The following is a 20,413-nucleotide window of genomic DNA, read 5'->3' on the forward strand; positions in this document are numbered from 1 at the left end:
CCGGGGGCGAATCGATGGTTATCACATATTGGAGCCCAGACAGCCCCCCCCCCCCCCCCCCCCCCCCCCACATGCCTCCTCCACTGGCCCCATATCTGCAGGGCCACCCCCACTACTGGGCTGGTGGAGTACCTGGCCGGCGACAGCGGTAGGGGAGCCGTGACTAGGGCTGCCAAACTGGCACCCCTGCACGAAGCCGCCTCCACTCGCTCCCAGATAGACCCCGTACCCACCATCCACTCCCTTATCATGGCTATGTTAGCCGCCCAGTAGTAGTTGATCAGACTCTGCAATGCCAGTCCCCCCCTCGCTGTGGCTCCTTTCAAGCATCGCCTTCTTCACCCGCGGGGATTTTCCCGCCCAGACAAAGCTCATGATGATTTTGCCAGTCCTTTTGAAGAAGGACCGTGGGATAAAGATCAGGAGGCACTGAAAGATGAACAGAAATCTAGGGAGGATTGTCGTCTTTACAGTCTGCACCTTCCCTGCCAGAGACAGCGGGAGTGCATCCCACCTCCGCAACTCCCTCTTCATTTGTTCCACCATCCTAGTCAAATTTAACTTATGCAACCTGCCCCCGTCTTGTGCCACCTGTATCCCCAAGTACCGGAAACTTTCCTCCATCAGCCTAAATGGCAGCTCCTTCAGTCTATTCTCCTGGCCCCTTGCCTTCACCACAAACATCGCACTCTTGGCCATATTTAATTTGTACCCTGAAAACTGGCCGAACTTCCTCAATGTTTCCAGTATATTTTCCATCCCGGCCAGTGGGTCCGACACGTGCAGGTCGTCCGCATAGAGAGAGACCCTATGTCGTTCCCCCCCCCCCCCCCCCCCCCCCTAGTCATTCCCTTCCACCCCTTCGCAGCTTTCAACGCCATTGGCAACGGCTCTATGGCCAGCGCGAACAGCAACAGGGAGAGTGGGCACCCCTGCCTGGTCCCGCGGTGTAGTCTGAAATAATCTGACATCCTGTTCGTCCTAACGCTAGCTTTTGGGGCCTGGTACAATAGTCTGACCCAATTAACCAGTCCCTCCCCGAACCCAAACCGTCCAAGCACCTCTCACAAATAGCCCCACTCCACCCGGTTGAAGTCCTTCTCAGCGTCCATTGCCACCACTACCTCCACCTCCTTGCCCGTCGGGGGCATCATGATCACATTAAGCAATCTTCTCAAGTTAGCTGCCAGCTGCCTGCCTTTCACAAACCCTGTCTGATCGTCCCCAATCACCTCCGGTATGCAGTCCTCAATTCTAATCACCAGGAGCTTGGCATCCACATTGCTCAGGGAGATTGGCCTCTATGACCCGCAGGATTCCGTGTCCTTGTCCCGCTTCAGTATCAGCAAGATGGTGGCTTGTGACATCGTCGGTGGCAGGATCCCTCTGTCCCTTGCCTCATTAAAAACCCTTGTCAGGACCGGTCCCACTATCTCTGAGAACTTCTTGTAAAACTCTACTGGGTATCCATCTGGTCCCGGGGCTTTCCCCGACTGCATGGCCTTTAGGCCCCCCAATACCTCCTCCGCTCTAATCGGGGCCCCCAGCCCGTCCTCTAGTCCCCTGCCTACTTTTAGGAAGGTTAGTCCATCCAGGAACCTTTTCATCTCTTCCGGGGGTTCTGAAGTGTACAGCTTACTATAGAAGTCCCGAAATACCTTATTCAGTCCTGCCGGGTCCTCCACTCTGCTTTCCTCCCCATCAACCACTCTACTTATTTCCCTGGCCGCCTCCCTCTTCCTGAGTTGCTGCGCTAGCAATCTGGCTTTTTCCCCATGCTCATACACCACTCCCCTCGCCTTCCTATGTTGTTCCACGGCCCTACTCATGGATAGCAACCCCAGTTCCGCCTGCAATCCGGTGAATTTCCCTAACCAATCTGTCCATTTCTGCTCTGTCCGCCCTGACCCTGTGAGCCCGAATTGAGATCAGCTCCCCCCCTCACTACTGCCTTCAGCGCCTCCCACAGGGTCGCTGCTGAAACCTCCCCCGTATCGTTCACCTGCAAGTAATTTTGCATACACTTCCGAAGTCTCTCACATATCCCCTCCTCCGACAACAGTCCTACGTCTAACCTCCATTGAGGGCGTTGGTAATCGCCCCCCCGACCTGCAGGTCCACCCAGTGCGGGGCATGGTCCGAGATAGTGATTGCCGAGTATTCCGTATTCTTTACCTCCCCTACACAGTCCCTGCTCAAGATAAAAAAAATCAATCCTAGAATATACTTTATGAACATGCGAATAAAACGAGTAGCCCCTTCCCGTTGGCTGTCTGGTTATCCATGGGTCCACAGCCCCCATTTGCTCCATGAATCCTTTTCAGCTCCCTTGCCATTGCTGGGAGTCTGCCCATTCTGGGACATGACCGGTCCAGCCCCAGGTCAAGGACCGTATTAAAGTTCCCCCCGCCCCCCCCCCCCCCCCCATTATCAACTTGCGTGAGTCTAGATCCGGGATCTTCCCCAGCACTCTTGATAAAGTCAACGACGTCCCAGTTCGGTGCATATATGTTCACCAGCACCACTCTTCTCCCCTCCAGCTTGCCCCTTACCATAAGGAAACTGCCCCCGCCGTCTGCCACTACGCCCTCCGCCTCAAATTGAACCCGCTTATTGATCACAATTGCTACCCCCCTGGACTTAGAATCCAAGTCCGAGTGGAAGACCTGGCTGATCCAGGCCTGCCTTAGCCTAGTCTGGTCAGACACTTTCAGGTGTGTCTCCTGCAACATAATTACGTCCGCCTTTAGAGCCCGCAAATGCGCGAATGCACGTGCCCTTTTAACTGGCCCATTTAGTCCCTTGACATTCCAGGTGATCAGCCTAGTTGCCCCCCCCCCCCCCTAACTGGTCAGCCATTAACCTTTCTTGGGCCCGCCCCCTGGCCCTTGGGCCGTGCCATTCCTGGCTCGCCTCTTGGCTGCCTCCACCCCCGACCTCCTTTCCGTTATCTACTTCAGACCCCCCCCCCCCCATGTCAGCAAAATAATTCTCTCTTCCCCCCCCCTCCCCCCCCCCCCCCCAGCCCACATGACTCCCTTGACTAGCCAATCTGCTAGCCTGGTGACTCATCGCTCCGGCGCCCCCTTGTCTCACTTCCATTGTTCCCCCGACCTCATCTCCACACTCCCCAGCACACCATCCCCCACTCCGACCCACTGGAGCAGTCTCACTAAGATGGGAAAGGTCAAACAAGATGTAAACATCAAACAGCAACGCAAGGCTGCTCCAGGTACAATACAGTCCCAGCTGTGTACACAGAAAAGTGTTAACCCACGTCCCTTTCTGAGCACCAAAAAAATATATACATATATATAACACTGCAATAACCCAGTACCCGTACATCCCCCATCCGAGACAAACATAAAAACCATAGACATAAATGAAATAAAAGCCCCCAACCAACATCTTTAATCTCCATTGCTGACCGGCCACCCTTTTGTTACAATACAGGCTCCAGTGCATTCAGAGAGCCCAACAAAAGGTACCCACCACAACGTAAGAAAAAAAAAAGGAGAGAAAAGAAAAAAAAACAACTGAAAAAAGGAAAAAGACCATTCGAAAGGGGGCAAAAACTTCCCACAAAAATTACACCACAAGGCACCTTTAAAGCAGTAAACAGTCGACTTACAGTGCAGGCACAGTAGGCATCCCTTCAACCAGTAATTCTCGGACCCTAGCTTGCATCCGTGGGTCCTTTTTTCGAGACCAGCCCCTGAGGCTGGTTTAGCACAGGGCTAAATCGCTGGCTTTGAAAGCAGACCCAGGCAGGCCAGCAGCACGGTTCAATTCCCATACCAGCCTCCCCGAACAGGTGCCGGAATGTGGCGACTAGGGGCTTTTCACAGTAACTTCATTTGAAGCCTACTTGTGACAAGCGATTTTCATTTCATCCCTCACAATGTCCATCGCTTCTTCGGGCTCTGAGAAGTAGTGGTGTTGGCCCTGATGCGTAACCCAAAGACGGGCCGAGAAGAGCAGACCAAACTTCACATGCTTTTTTAACAACACCACCTTTACTTGTTTAAAGGCTGCTCGCCGCCTGGCCACCTCCTGGCTTAGGTCCTGGTAAATGCGAAGGACACTGTTATTCCACATGCTGCTCACAGCGCTCTTTGCCCACTACAGCACCCGCTCCTTCTCCACAAACCTGTGGAACCTAATCACCATCGGACAAGGCCCCCCCCCCCCCCCCCCCCCCCCCCCGGACGCACCTGTCTTGCCTGTACCCTGTGTGCCATCTCCAGCTCCGGCGGTCGCGGACAGGCTTCAGCCCCCATCAGCTGCATTAACAGGTCCGCCACGAACGCTGTGGCATCAACTCCCTCCGCCCCCTCCGGGAGGCCGATGATCCTCAGATTTTGTCTACGGGCTCTATTTTCCAGCTCCTCTACTCTGTCCAGCAGTCTTCTCTTGTCTCCTTCAACCCGTCTAACGCAACAACCGACTGCGCGTCCGCCTGCTCCTCCACCGCCTCCCCCAGCTCCTTAACTTTTTCGTCCTGGGCATCCAGTCGCTGGTTCAGCTGATCCACTGCCTTCTGAAGTGGGTCCAAGTTATCCCGCTTCAACGATTCAAAACTGCTCTTTATCACCTGCAGCATGTTTTCCAGCGCCTGCTGGATCGCCGGGACCGAGGTCCGCAGGTCCGCCATCTTTGCTCCCAGGTCAGCTTCCCCTGCACCTTACCTTTGTCCCTTCCTCTCCTGGTGTGCTGCTTTCTGCTCTCCCGCAGTTCCATGCAGCTCTGCTTGCTCCTTAGCCCCCCGTGGCCGTCCTTTCAGCGCTCCACAGCCCCGCAAAACCGAGCAACCAGATCCTCAAATCCTGCCGGAGTGAGAGCCCCCGAATGTGCGGCTCACTCACTCATTGCCGCCACTGGAAGTCTGTCCATAAAACAATCTTTTATCCATGCGCGCATCTTACCCCTACACTGCAAGCTTTTATTTTTTGCAATAATCTTTGGTGTGGCACCTTCTCGGACGCCTTCTGAAAATCTAAGGACAATACATACACCAGATCCCCTGCAACCACACCACATGACACCTTCAAAAAAAACTCCAAGACATTGGTTAAACATGATTTCCCCTTCACAAAGATCAAGACTCTAAAGGAAAAGATGCGGATTTCAGTGGATGTGAACAGTGTTCCTCTGACTAATATGGGAGATTTCTGAGGTCACACAAAACGAATTGAAGAAGAATGCTCTTTCATCGATCCTCCTGGCTGTTAAAATGAGATGTAAAACAACATGCTCTGATCACAGGTACAGTGGGGACATGAAAGCTGGCAAGTGGGATGCACATGGATAAGAGAACATTGACTTCCACCAAGTTCTAGCTAACACCAAGCAGGCCTCTACCAAAACCCAAAGATGGTAAAGATCGCCATTATTTCCAAAATTTCAAAACCCTCCCGCCATTAGTCTGTTGGGAGCTTAAAATACAAAAACAAGACCCTAGGAACTGCTGTACACTGATTCCTGTACAGTCTGGGAAGAGATCTGTGGTATCATTCCATGACAGCCCACTAGACTAAGATGGTGCTGTCAAAGCCATTTCCAAGCCAGAGACCACAGCTATCTGGAAACTCCGTGCCAAGAAAGGACGGAGTGCACTCCTCCCTGTTTGACAGCATGCAAAAACGACAGCTGCATTGGGAAGCCTTAGCTCTGCAGAATTATCGGTTGTCAGATGAGTTCTCATCATCTCATTCTTGTCTCCAACAATGCCAGTTGTGGAGGCCCCATCACTGTGGGCCTCTGACAACATGAAAGTCGCAGACCTAGCACCGACATGTTATTCAAGCATCTCCTCCACCAGCGCAGATATGCTCACATCTTTGCATCCTCATGTGCAGTTAGAAAGGCTTGCACTGGGTGAAGAGCATAGCATGAGTGAGCAGGTGAGAGAGACCGAGACAACTGTGGACAATCCCCCTCGGAGGATGGAGTACAGACTCAACCATGCTGAGCCTTGAGAGTCACAAGCAAGGTGGCTTTGATCCACAACAGATATGTGCACACAGACTTAAAAACAGCTTCATCACTGTCACCAGACTCCTAAATGACCTTCTTATGGACTGACCTCATTAATACTACACCCTGTATGCTTCATCCGATGCCAGTGCTTATGTAGTTACATTGTATAACTTGTGTTGCCCGATTATGTATTTTCTTTTATTCCCATGTACTTAATGATCTGTTGAGCTGCTCGCAGAAAAATACTTTTCGCTGTACCTCAGTACACATGACAATAAACAAATCCAAATCCATTAGAGTTCCCTGAGTTGTGGGCTGATAATGGCGGAGTCCATTCAGCCTGTGCACCTGCATGGCTCAGGGTTTTGAACTTATGAACTTCTCCAATGAGAGAATAGTCAACTTCATGGGGAGTCATATGCAGAGTGATATGCAGAGTGAATGGGTGAATGCAGAGGATACAAACAATGATTTCCATTATTAACTAGACAGTGCTGGTGGTGCAAAGATTCATACAGTGGATGCTGGCATTGCACCGTCAGGTCCCCTCAAGCAACCCAGAGTGCCATAGAAGGGTTGAAGCAGTTACTGAGAGGAGCACCATCATTTTCATGCCCCTCTGTCGGAGGGACCATTTCTACTTTGATGTTGGCTGCTGGTCCTGCATTGACACAGATGAGCAGCTTCTGGAGGTCCCCCACTGGCACTTACACAATGTAGACGACTGCCATGGGGGCATTTGAACCACAAGCTTGACATACACGAGCAGACTTCCTCCAACTACGACATCTGAGACACAAATGGAGCACTAAGTAGAACTAGCCAAGAGTGAAGGCCACCACAATGGTCATGGCGCTGAATGTATCACTTGGGTGGCCTTCATTTGTGCTTGTGCGAATTGCTGTTGCTATAACTGCTGGACTATAAAAGACAGTTACATTTTAAACGCCCTTTAATTCAAGGTTAAAATCCTCCGAAGGGATCCACCCAAAAACAAACCCATCTGACCTGTTTATTAAGGAGACAAAAGCTCATTCAAAGTCCGGTGCAAGTTGTAACACCTCAACATAAAGCAGCGGGCCTTGAAACATGCACTCAGGATCACATCAGGCCAAGAGATTTGGGGGAAGGAGACCCACAGGTGCAATTCACTCAGGTGCTGCTGTGCCAAGCAGGAAAAAGGACAAATTTTGAGTTAGCCATCAAGCAAAGGGCTGGTGAGGACAGATTTCCAGTTTGAAGAAACTATGCTTCTGGAGAGCTGAAGACCGTGGAATCATTGGAGGGTACTTTGCGACTAGAAGACTATTCTATTATTCGTAGTAGGCTGAGTGAACAAAGGAATTAGGAGCAGAAGTAGGCAATTCATCCCTTTGAGCCTGCTCTGCCATTCAATCAGATCATGGCTGATCTCTTCCTGGTTTCCGATGCACCTCCCCATCTGTTGCCCATATCCCTTTAACCCGTTTAAAAAAAAATCAAAAATGTATCTATCTTTCTTGAATACATTTAATGTGTTCAGATTCCACCGTACCAAGGGGCAGCGATTTCCACAAATTCACCACCCTCTGCGAGGAGTAGTTCCTCTTCATCTCACTTCTAAATCTACCACCCCTCAACCTATGTCCATGACCTCTATGTATTTACATTGTGCACCCTGTGTTGCCCTATTATATATTTTCTTTTTATTTTATTTTCATGTACTTAACGATCTGTTTGAGCTGCTCGTAAACAAATCCATCAATCTCGTTCTAGGTTTCCCCACAAGGGGGAACATTTGGTCTACGTTTACTTTGTCGATCCTATTTAATACACTTTGATCAGATCCCCACTCATTCTTCTGAACTCCAACGACAATAAGCCCAAACTGTTTAATCTCTCCTCATACGTCAACCCTTTCATCCCAGGAATCAAACTGGTGAACCTCCTCTGAACTGCATCCAATGCTACCACATCCTTCCTCAAATAAGGAGACCAAAACTGGACATAATACTCCAGATGTGGTCTCACAATACCCTATACAATTGTAACAACACGTCTCCACTTTTATACTCCAGTCCTTTTGCAATAAATGTAAACATTAAATTTGTCTTTTTAATTACATGCTGTACCTGCATACTGACTTTCTGCGATTCATGAACAAAGACACCGAGATCCTTCTACCCAGATGCATCTTAAATCTGCTTTTCGTTTAGATAAGAATTTGCTGTTCTATTTTTTGGCCAAAATGGAAAACCTCACACTTAACTACATTGAACTCCATCTGCCAAATTTTGGCCCAATCTCCTAGCCTATCTACATCTGTCTGTAAAACCTTTATCTCCGCTTCACTGCCTGCTTTCCCACATATTTTAGTATCATCTCTTGCGTACTCCCTTGTCCTGTTTTTCTTCCAAAGTAATTATCTCGCACTTATCAGGGTTAAATACCATCTGCCACTGCTCTGCCCATCTGACCAACTCATCTATATCTTCCTGTAACTTATGACCCTCTTCTTCACAGTTGACCCCTATCAATCTTGGTGTCGTCTGCAAAGTTACTTATCATTCGCCCTCATTCGTCTCAATCCAGCACTGAGCCCTGTGGTCAGTTACTCAAACAGCCTTCTATCGCCACCTTTTATTATTGTTATCAAGGAAACTTGTCGAGTCCTAAACTGACTTAGTAATAGGACTTTGCGTTTATTGTAAAAGGACTGGAATATAAAAGTAGAGAAGTGTTGTTGCAAAAATATAGGGTGTTGGTGAGACCACATCTGGAGTATTAATTCCAGTTTTGGTCCTATTACCATCATGATGTGAGGGTTTCAGTTGTGTTCAGTTAATATGGAATACCTTTACTATAGCTTAATGTATTAGGTTGTCTACTAAATAATGTTTCGTCAATGTTGATCTTGAGTTTGTTACAGTAAAAGATGGGCGGCACAGTAGCACAGTGTTGTTTCACAGCGCCAGGGTCCCAGGTTCGATTCCCGGCTTGGGTCACTGTCCGTGCGGAGTCTGCATGTTCTCCCTGTGTCTGTGTGGGTATTCTCCGGGTGCTCCGGTTTCCTCCCACAAGTCCCGAAAGACGTGTTAGGTAATTTGGACATTCTGAATTCTCCCTCTGTGTACCCGAACAGGCACCGGAAAGTGGCGACTAGGGGATTTTCACAGTAACTTCATTGCAGTGTTAATGTAAGCCTACTTGTCACAATAAAGATTATTTTATTTTTTAAATATTAAAAACTGACTGAAAACATGAAATCCTGTCATGTGATTCTTTGCTTACATTACAGAAATTTTTATACTTTTTTTAAGAAAAGTTATTAGTTTCTATGTCGATCATATCACTTGATTAATCAATACAATTGATTAATTACATTGGAGATGTTGATCTCAGATGTGTGAGTTTCCATTCTTTGATGGCAAAACTGGAAAGGAGGTCAAAAGCATTGAAGGAAAGCAAGGTCTTTGAACTTGGACACTGAAACTGCTGGAGAAATATGTAATATGCATTGTTGGTGAAAATTGAACTATTTTTACCAAGAACACATCCATGTGTTTAATGGATGTGTTTACATGTGATATACAGCAGAGAAATGGGCCATTCATCTACCCAGTCCTTTTTGGTTTTTATGCTCCATTCGAATCTCCTCCCATCTTTCATCATCCAAATCTACCATGGTAACCCTCCATTCCCTTCCCCCTTATGCAGTTTGAAAAGCAGAATATTGCAAATGCTGGACATCTAAAATGAAAAGTTAAAATGCTGAAAATACTCAGCAGGTTAAGCAGCTGTGGAGAGAGAAACAAGAGTTAATGTTTCAGCAGATCATGCAGTCCTGGATGAGTTGAGCTCAGGTGAAACATACCTGGAGCTGATGTGCTTTGGCATTTACAGCATTCTGACCTGAAGGTAAACCCATACATTAAAGACACAACCTTGAATAGTTCCATGCTTACCAATAATGCGTATTACACATTTCTCCAGCGGTTTCAATGTCCCTGTTCAAATACCTTCCTTCCCTTCAACACTTTTGCAGGCAATACCTCTTTGCACAGATTGGCACAGCTCCCCTTTTCCTCCTCTTACAGGGAGCTGTGTCAACCCAATATGTCACCTCTTCAAGATCCGCCTGTATGCGTGCAGCTCTGACAACAAGAAGCTTGACACCATCCAGAACAAACTGGCCTGCTTGATTGGCACCCTATCACAAACATTCACACCCACCACCACCGATGCATAGTAGCAGTAACAAGATGCACTGCAGGAACTCGCAAGTTCCTTAGACAGCAATTTCCAAACCCACAATCATTACCATCTAGTTTGTTTGCACTGAGTGCTGAATTTGGTGCATTTGAGTGCTACAGTGAGAGTTTGGTGACTGAGGGAGTATAAGGCTTCATTTTTATCTAAAGTCTAGTCTTTCTTTTATTTAGTTAATTAACTTAAAAGTTGCTGTTTGGTTTAGAAGAAAGTGAATTTTCAATCAGCTTTAAACAAAGGTACTACTTGTAAGTACTTGCAGCTGGAGCGTGTTAATTAGTTAATTGGATCAGGCCAGTTTTCAGAGGCTAGATTCACAGTATAAAAGTGATCCCCTACAGTGCAGACTTTGTTTGCACTGAGTGCTGAATTTGGTGCATTTGAGTGCTATAGTAAGAGTTTGGTGACTGAGTCTTTATTTTTATCTAAAGTCTAGTCTTTTATTTAGTTAATTAACTTAAAAGTTGCTGTTTGGTTTAGAAGAAGGTGAATTTTCAATCAGCTTTAAACAAAGGTTCTACTTGTAGGTACTTGCAGCTGGAGCTTGTTAATTAGTTAATTGGATTAGGCCAGCTTTCAGAGGCTAGATTCACAGTATAAAAGTGATCCCCTACAGTGCAGACTTAGTTTGCACTGAGTGCTGAATTTGGTGCATTTGAGTGCTATAGTGAGAGTTTGGTGACTGAGGGAGTGCTGAATTTGGTGCATTTGAGTGCTATAGTGAGAGTTTGGTGACTGAGGGAGTGCTGAATTTGGTGCATTTGAGTGCTATAGTGAGAGTTTGGTGACTGAGGGAGTGCTGAATTTGGTGCATTTGAGTGCTATAGTGAGAGTTTGGTGACTGAGGGAGTTAGGTGAGGAGGGAGTAAGGCGCTCCTTTCATTTTGTTTCCTACATTTCCGCAAAGAGCGAGAAGGGAGCCAGGAGTTTACAGAGAGTGCAGCTGACTGGGAGCAGAGTCGGAGGGCGGAGGTCCAGTTGGTCCACAGGGCAGCTATATTCTGTAAGGTAAGAGGGGATGGAGGCTAGGCCAGTTGCATGCTGCACCTGTAGAATGTGGGTGGTGAGGAATACCACCGGTGTCCCCGCTGACTATACCTGCGGGAAGTGCACCCAACTCCAGCTCCTCAAAGACGGTGTTAGGGAACTGGAGCTGAAGCTGGATGAACTCCGGATCATCCGGGAGGCAGAGGGGGTGATGGAGAAGAGTTACAGGGAGGTAACCACACCCAAGGTACAGGACAAGAGTAGCTGGGTTACAGTCAGGGGAAAGAAAACAAACAGGCAGACAGTGCAGGGATCCCTCGTGGCCGTTCCCCTTCAAAACAAGTATACCGTTTTGGATGCTGTTGGGGGGGATGACCTACCGGGGGAAGGCCCTAGCGGCCAGGTCTCTGGCACTGAGTCTGGCTCTGGGGGACATAGATAGGATGCAGAGCTGGGCTGAGAAGTGGCAGATGGAGTTTAACCCTGAAAAGAGTGAGGTTGTCCATTTTGGAAGGACAAATATGAATGTGGAATACAGGGTTAATGGTAGAGTTCTTGGCAATGTGGAGGAGCAGAGAGATCTTGGGGTCTATGTTCATACATCTTTGAAAGTTGCCACTCAAGTGGATAGAGCTGTGAAGAAGGCCTATGGTGTGCTAGCGTTCATTAACAGAGGGATTGAGTTTAAAAGCCGTGAGGTGATGATGCAGCTATACAAAACTTTGGTACGGCCACATTTGGAGTACTGTGTACAGTTCTGGTCGCCTCATTTTAGGAAGGATGTGGAAGCTTTGGAAAAGGTGCAAAGGAGATTTACCAGGATGTTGCCTGGAATGGAGAGTAGGTCTTACGAGGAAAGGTTGAGGGTGCTAGGTCTTTTCTCATTAGAATGGAGAAGGATGAGGGGCGACTTGATAGAGGTTTATATGATGATCAGGGGAATAGATAGAGTAGACAGAGACTTTTTCCCCGGGTGGAACAAACCATTACAAGGGGACATAAATTTAAGGTGAATGGTGAAAGATATAGGGGGGATGTCAGAGGTAGGTTCTTTACCCAGAGAGTAGTGGAAGCATGGAATGCACTGCCTGTGGAAGTAGTTGAGTTGGAAACATTAGGGACCTTCAAGCAGCTATTGGATAGGTACATGGATTGTGGTAGAATGATACAGTGTAGATTAATTTGTTCTTAAGGGCAGCACAGTAGCATTGTGGATAGCACAATTGCTTCACAGCTCCAGGGTCCCAGGTTTGATTCCGGCTTGGCTCACTGTCTGCGGAGTCTGCACATCCTCCCCGTGTGTGCGTGGATTTCCTCCGGGTGCTCCGGTTTCCTCCCACAGTCCAAAGATGTGCAGGTTAGGTGGATTGGCCATGATAAATTGCCCTTAGTGTCCAAAATTGCCCTTTGAGTTGGGTGGAGGTGTTGACCTTTCCAAGAGCCGGTGCAGACTCAATGGGCCGAATGGCCTCCTGCACTGTGCATTCTATGATAATCTATGATTAATCTAGGACAAAGGTTCGGCACAACATCGTGGGCCGAAGGGCCTGTTCTGTGCTGTATTTTTCTATGTTCTATAAGGACAGGGACCTCCAAAATAGGGGAACACCACTGAGTTCTCCAATTCAATCTCCATCCTGACTTGGGAATATATCACTGTTCCTTTACTGTCGGTGCGTCAAAATACTGTAACTCCCTCCCTAACAGCACTGTGGGTGTAGCCACACCACGTGCACTGCAGAGGTTCAAGAAGGCAGCTCACCGTCACCTCAAAGGAGAAATGGGCAATAAATGCTGACTAAGCCAAAGTAGATCATATCCCTTCAATTATTTTTTTTTAAATTCCTTTGAGAAAACCAATGCTAAACAGCATGGAATGAAGGAAAGATTGGTACCCACCTTATCACCCCTGCTAAAGGTGGTGAGATCTCTAACCATCTTACTCCAACCTCCAGAATCCCTACACCAGTCACTCTCTTGAAGCCCCATCCTCCTCGCCCCAATCACACTCCTAGGCTCAGCCAACTATGCTGCAGACCCCCCACACATTTTGTTCCAGATCTCTCCGCTTCTCTGCCTTAACCCCCCCACCCCAATCGTACTCCCAAAGTCCAACCAGTAATACTGAAGATCCCCACAATGTTCTTCCTGGCCTCCTGTTCTGCCCCACCAACTGCATCCCAATGCACAGTTCTTCTGCTCCATACCCCTATAATTTACTGACTCATTTACTTAAGCATCGGCGCAAAAACCTGTTTGGGTACCTACTCTTGTGCCTTCTACATGATAGAGGCCGAAGGCCTGCCCAAAACCCCATGTTCCTCAGACCTCTCCAATTGAGCATGAGACACGCCCCCACCCCCACCGTCGACAAACACAGCCCGATTGGCTAGACGGTGTCTTGTTTTATCTCCACAGAGCCGATAACACCTGCTTCCTTTCCACTCTGTTTCATGATTCCTGTGCACTCAATGTTTCAGAGCTACCCTTGCACTTTCCACGAAGCACTCGAGAACAAAGAGGCAGACTCGTAAAACAAATTGTGGTTAGGAAAACACCTAGGGCAGCACGGTGGTAGCACTGCAGTCTCACGGCGCCGAGATCCCAGGTTCGATCCCGGCTCTGGGTCACTGTCCGTGTGGAGTTTACACATTCTCCCCGTGTTTGCATGGGTTTCGCCCCCACAACCCAAAGATGTGCAGGGTAGGTGGATTGACCATGCTAAATTGCCCCTTAATTGGAAAAAATGAATTGAGTACTCTAAATTTATTTTAAAAAAGGAAAACACCTGCTACCCTGAGTTATGGATCCGTGCAGAGCTGTATGAATAATCTGAATCTCCCCTTTGAAAGTGCCTCAACCTGTCAATCAGAAAGCTAGTAGAAGGCAATGGGGCATGACATTGAATGTAAACAATGCAGATCAAAGCTGAATGTAAACTATGCAGATCAAAGCTATCAGCCTTAAAGGCATAGACACAGACTTCTATACTTTAAAGGGCAGTGTAATAGGATGTATGAAAACTACTTCCAAGGTTTCTACCACTTTAAAGGGGTTACTTTAATCTTCATCTTACCAACCTTTAAACCTGGCATACGGGCAGACTTTTTAAAGGGTTGAGGGGTACGATGAGAACACTTGCAATTTATGTAAAAATTAAAGTTTTCTCATACTACTGACTGTTTAAAGGCTGCAGATGAGGAAAGCAGCCAGACGAGCACCATCCCAGGAAGGACCCAAGACCTGAGCGCCTCCAACTCAGCACAACACCCTTAGCCTGACCTCCCAGGTTGGCACGCCAAGGGGTAGGGCCTGAAGAGAGTGCTGAGGAGGGAGGACTTGGGCTGTGGGGGGTAAGGGGCATCAGTGCTGAAGGGGGAAGAGTACTAAGGAGGGAGCCTTGCAAGTAATTATGATGTGGGCTACCCTGCCAACAATCCAGGAGGGGTTGCAGCAGCTTTTTAAGATTGTAATGCCCTTGGTGCGGGACCTGTCAGAGAGATTAGGACCTGCCCCTCTCTGTTGTAGCGCGGACCCCGGTGTGCCATGGAATGGCACGGAAACCTGTTGAGAAAGAAAGACATTTCCAAGTGCCATAGCATAGTGCTAGTAGCAATGTCGGGTTTGCTACTAGCACCAGCAGGAATCGCTGGTTTTCCTGCTTGCAGGAACATTTAGTCGTGGTTCTGGAGAATCATGCCCCGTATCCATTGAATGCAGAACTAAATTTCCTTTAGTTCATTCATTGAAATTGTTCAGGAATCTATGATTACATTCAACATTTTGTTAGCTGAAGTAAGAGCAAAGGTGGGAAAATTGCTTTATGCTAAAGTATTCAAATTAAGATCTAATTGAAATGCAGTGGTACACTGCATTATGAAATGGGAGTATTCCAAAACTTCAGCATAATGTAGTCTCAGTGTCACTGCAATTACATAGTATTCTGATGATTTTATAACCATTGTAGTATACAAATTCAATTTATTGGAAAATTCATGATTTATGTGTTTTTGAGGATTGTGAACATTCTCAGTATCCTTCAGTTCCAGAATATTGTCATAAATCATACTTCCATCTTACAGATTTAAGCAGAAAGTACAATAAAATAAGGCAGATTTAATTTCTTTTCACTTCAACCTTTCTGAAATTAGCAATTTACAGATCATTAATAGTTGCCATGACATTTTGGAAGTCAGCACTAAGTAAATTAGAGGCTAAAAATAAAGTCAGCAAATTTTAACCTGCTTTCTATGCACAGTATTTGTTACATTGTACCCTTGCAGCAGGCAGAGCAATCTATACTACAGACTTTGATCTGTTACTGTATGGAAGCCCGCTTCAGTGCGGGCAAGCGTATGAGGCTGGTCTTGTTTCTCTGTTCTGGTCCTAGGAACCGCTATTACTTTAACAACTGACGTCGTAGAATTAAAATTGCAAGTAACCCATGGGCATGAGCCAGTGAACTGATTGGGAATAGAGTATTCAACCTAATAAATACTTTCTTTTCATTTTAAACTGTGAAGCACTTTCACAAGATAAAATTTTATTATCTAAGGGTATAAGCACCTGTAAAGATATTAAGATATCTTTGAACTACTAACAAGCTGATGAGTATACTTGTCTTTTTGCATATTTAGAAAGGTGAATCAAGTTCAACATTTTTGAAATATTTGTTTATAAATGATTTGTGTTGTGTTTTTCTTCCTGCAGCGAATAAAGAAAGATATAGAAAAGGGCATTGTTTATACTGATATGTTTCTCCTGAAAAATGAAGGAAAAGAAGGTGCAGGTATGTAGATATGGAGCAGTATGTTTGTTACCATATCGTAGCAACTGTTAACTGATGCAGCAACAGGTCCACTCCAGTGTCTCTGCTCCACATGAATCCCTGCTAACCCTCCTTCATCTAACCCCATCAACATATCATTCTACTCCTTTCTCAAGTGCATATCTAGGTTTCCCTGAAACGCTATTCACCTTGGTTCATTGTGGTAGAGAGTTTCTCATCCTAGCCATTCTTTGAGTAAAGAAGTTTCTCCGGAACTCCCTATTAAATTTATTGGTGAGGTTTATTAACCAGCGATTCAGAAATTCTGCAATCTTTATTAATGTTTTTCTATATTTTATTGCAGTGCTTCTTTGTATGAGCTACACCCTGATATATAGGTGTCACCTGTAAATTTTAAAAGTGTATTTTGGATCCATGAGTCCAATTGATTTATATCAGTGGAGAACAGCACTGATCCTAGCACCAATCTTTATGAAAACTAATTCCCATCTTTTGCCAATTTTGAAGACAACTTGGTATTACCCATTTGTCCCCGACTCCACAAGTTCTGACCTTTAGGTTTTCATTCTAACTGATGTGCAATCTTTATACACATCCAGTTCAACATTTCAAAGGACAAATGACATTGCTTACATAAGCCAGAATATGCACGGAAAAGGTGCCAAAGCATTGTAAGATAGTTATGAAAATAGAAAATGCCTGAAAGATTCAGCAGGTGTGGCAGCTGACTAACGTTTCGAGTCCATATGACTTCTTCATATGGGCTCGAAAGGTTAACTCTGGTTCTCTCTCCACGGTTGCTGCCAGACAGTCTTTCCAGCATTTTCTGGTTTACCCTGTGTCAGTGTGTTTTTATACATCAAAGTTTCTGGAGTCAATTCCTGCCACCTACCAACATTAGTAACTATGCTTATCCCGTACAACAGTTGGCTTCCCTGCCTCACCAGACAACAGTAAGAGCACTTCACCTTCAAAAGGAAAACTCATAATTTCCTGCATGCTGATGTACTTTAGTAGCAAGCACAGGCAAACCTACCAGCTTATCTAAGTTTTACTTGCTGGGACAATATTTTCTGGAAGGGCATTGTGATATCTTTCAAATGCTCAGTTTTGTTTTTTTAATTTCCAACATTTGTCCTTTTTTATGACAAACATGACATGTTGGTATCCTTGAGTCAACCTTCACCTCCGGACTGTGTCTCTTCCCACTCTGAGGAGATTTTGTTTCTTCCCCCGGGCCATTTTCCTTACCAGGATCAGATTTCTTACCCCCATCAGACCACTTATCTCCCAGCGTATTAGAGCAAGACAGCTAGTCTCACTTTAATATGTGCTTTCTCGAGATACCCGAGGCATTGGTATTTATCCCCTTCACCTTGGAGACTTTGGACGAGTGCAGTTCAGTACTGGTCTCCACAAACTGAGACCAGACGGAACGGCACTCGGGAGCGGGGGCGCGGGCGGGGGGGGGGGGGGGGGGAGATCCCAGGGGATCAGAGGCCCCCCCCGGTGGATCAGAGGCCCCCCCCGGTGGATCAGAGGCCCCCCCGGTGGATCAGAGGCCCCCCGGTTCATGCCCTTTGGGAAGGATAGTACCCTGGCACTGCTGGAGCAAGCTGGGCACCCTGACACTGCTAGCCTGGCACTCTGGCAGTGCCACCTGAGTGCCATCCTTGCACTTCCAAGGTGCTCAGGTGTCAATGTCAGCTGGCAGGGACACTGCAATGGTGCCAGGTTGGCACTGCCAAGGTGCTAAACTAGCATTTTCTGTGTGCTGCCGATCTGGCTGGGGGAGCTGGGTCCCACTCATAGTGTGTTGGGGCTTGGGGGAGTTGCGGGTTCTGGCTGGGGCGAGAGATCTGAACACCATTTATAAATGGCGTCCAGAGATCTCGCTACACTGAGGAGCTTTGCCGAGCGGAACGTCTCGGTGTAGAAAATGGGGCTACATGTGGTCTTGGCCGTGCTTTCCCCGCTGAGGCCCCTTATTTAATGCGAGTGGTGTTTTATAGCCATGTGTTTCTCGGCACTGCGGGTGCCTGAAAACACGTTGCTAAACCTGCTCGCTGTGGAACCTTTTTCCTATTTCTTTGAATCGCGCCCTTTAAGTTCACAAAGGCTTGTCACTAATAGGCTTGTGAGACAACTCAAAGTCATGTGCCATACTGCAACCTCTCTTAGAAACTTTATGATTTTCCAGGTGGCACCTTACTCCTAAAGCAATACTTTTTAAATTCTTCCGTTAACACCATCTCGATAAAGTTTTAAAAGTCTGATTCAGCCTATCAAATACCACAAACACACACTGCAGTAAAGTAGTCCAATTTTCTTCTCCCATTGCAGTTTTTATGGCAATTTTCTCAAAAGACACAAAATGCAGTCCTTACTGACTTTAGGCACTAAGTGCTTCCTGCCAAATATCCTGAATCATCCTCGGGTTTTCCCGGCACCCTCTGTTTGTGTAATTTAAGTTTTCCTCTGCCTAGTTCAAATTTCTCACCTCATTTTGCCTCTGGAATTCAGGTTTTCCTTTTATTCCTTTTCTCTTCTACCTTTTCTCTCTCTTTCTCTTTGGAATTCTAGGTTTTTTCCTCTTCTCTTGCTCTTTGGAATTCTAATTCAATGTTTCACATTTCTCATTTTTTTTCAAGTTCTTGCCTTTCTGACTCCGATTCCAGTTGTTTAATTTGTAATTGAATTCTAGCTGATTCAACCTGTGTGCTGTCGGGATCACCCTTTTAGAATCCATAGCATCGCTACAGTGCAGAAGGAGGCCATACAGCCCATCAAGTCTGCACCAACCCTCCAAAAGAGCACTTCCTCCTCAGGATTCAAGTAGTGAGGCAGTACTTCAACAACCTCTGCCTTTTTGGCTCCGACTTTCAAGTCCACCTCTAATTTATCTCCCACAGCCTTCAAATTAACCATTGTTATATATTGCAAGGCACTAACAGGCAGGTCTTCCCTTTCAAAAAATGCCTGAGGAACAGAAGTAGTCATGTTGACTTTTCACTGAATACAACAGGAGTAAATGTGAAGTTGTGTTTGCTTAAACTCAGGAAAATTCCAATGTGCCCATTTTACAGCCTCTGGGTTTTAATCCTGCAAGCACCCAAAATTTGTTGCGATTCCTGGAGAGACATAACTTTGAAAAGAAAAATAGATTTTCTGGTTAGAAATAACCGAAAGACAAGATTTCACATTTTACGATCAGTTTACTGTGCCAAAAGAACTAAAATCATCATAGTTCAACCAGGGGTAGGCCACTCGGCCCTTTAAACCCTTGCTGTTCATTCCCCTTTTGGGAAATGTATAGCATTTCATGACCCAGTTCGAAGATGCTCCCAGCTTTCCTACAGGCTCACTTTTCCTTGCCACACCAGGTTAAATCTTCCATTGTCCTTTAAAAATCATTCCATTCCGTCTGCACTAACCGATTTCCACCAGCAACATCCACCTTGACAACTCCATGTTCCTTAAATCTCCAAAAATCCCACCTGTTTCATCTTTACAAACAGTGGACCAGATCGCACCAGTATCCTGCATTTTAAAAAATGTTTCCAATTAAGGGACAATTTAGCGTGATCAATCCACCTACCCTGCACATCTTTGGGTTGTGGGAGTGAGACCCATGCAGACACGGGGAGAATGTGCAAAATCCACACGGACAGTGACCCAGGGCCAGGATCAAACCTGGGTCCTCGGTGCTGTGAGGCGGCAGTGCTAACCACTGTGCTACTTTGCCATCCCACCAGTATCCTGCTTGGCTGTTGACACAAACACAGTACGAAGTCTTACAACACCAGGTTAAAGTCCAACAGGTTTGTTTCGATGTCACTAGCTTTCGGAGCGCTGCTCCTTCCTCAGGTGAATGAAGAGGTATGTTCCAGAAACACATATATAGAGAAATTCAAAGATGCCAAACAATGCTTGGAATGCGAGCATTAGCAGGTGATTAAATCTTTACAGATCCAGAGATGGGGTAAACCCCAGGTTAAAGAGGTGTGAATTGTACCAAGCCAGGACAGTTGGTAGGATTTCGCAGGCCAGATGGTGGGGGATGAATGTAATGCGACATGAATCCCAGGTCCCGGTTGAGGCCGCACTCATGTGTGCGGAACTTGGCTATAAGTTTCTGCTCGGCGATTCTGCGTTGTCGCGGGTCCTGAAGGCCGCCTTGGAGAACGCTTACCCGGAGATCAGAGGCTGAATGCCCTTGACTGCTGAAGTGTTCCCCGACTGGAAGGGAACATTCCTGCCTGGTGATTGTTGCGCGATGTCCGTTCATTCGTTGTCGCAGCGTCAGCATGGTCTCGCCAATGTACCACGCTTCGGGACATCCTTTCCTGCAGCGTATGAGGTAAACAACGTTGGCCGAGTCGCACGAGTATGTACCGCATACCTGGTGGG

General features: G+C 46.7%; 1 protein-coding gene across 1 annotated transcript in view; it reads left to right on the forward strand.

Annotated features, from left to right (window-relative positions):
- klhdc4 (kelch domain containing 4) overlaps positions 1-20,413 on the forward strand; it is a 122,448-nt gene that overhangs the window by 93,500 nt on the left and 8,535 nt on the right. Inside the window, exon 8 of the mRNA XM_072518082.1 lies at positions 15,925-16,003. Within this exon, the coding sequence (XP_072374183.1) occupies positions 15,925-16,003 (79 nt within the window). The remainder of the gene's footprint in view (positions 1-15,924; positions 16,004-20,413) is intronic.

The sequence above is a fragment of the Scyliorhinus torazame genome, chromosome 10 (genome assembly GCF_047496885.1).
Source record: "Scyliorhinus torazame isolate Kashiwa2021f chromosome 10, sScyTor2.1, whole genome shotgun sequence".
NCBI lineage: Eukaryota > Metazoa > Chordata > Chondrichthyes > Carcharhiniformes > Scyliorhinidae > Scyliorhinus > Scyliorhinus torazame.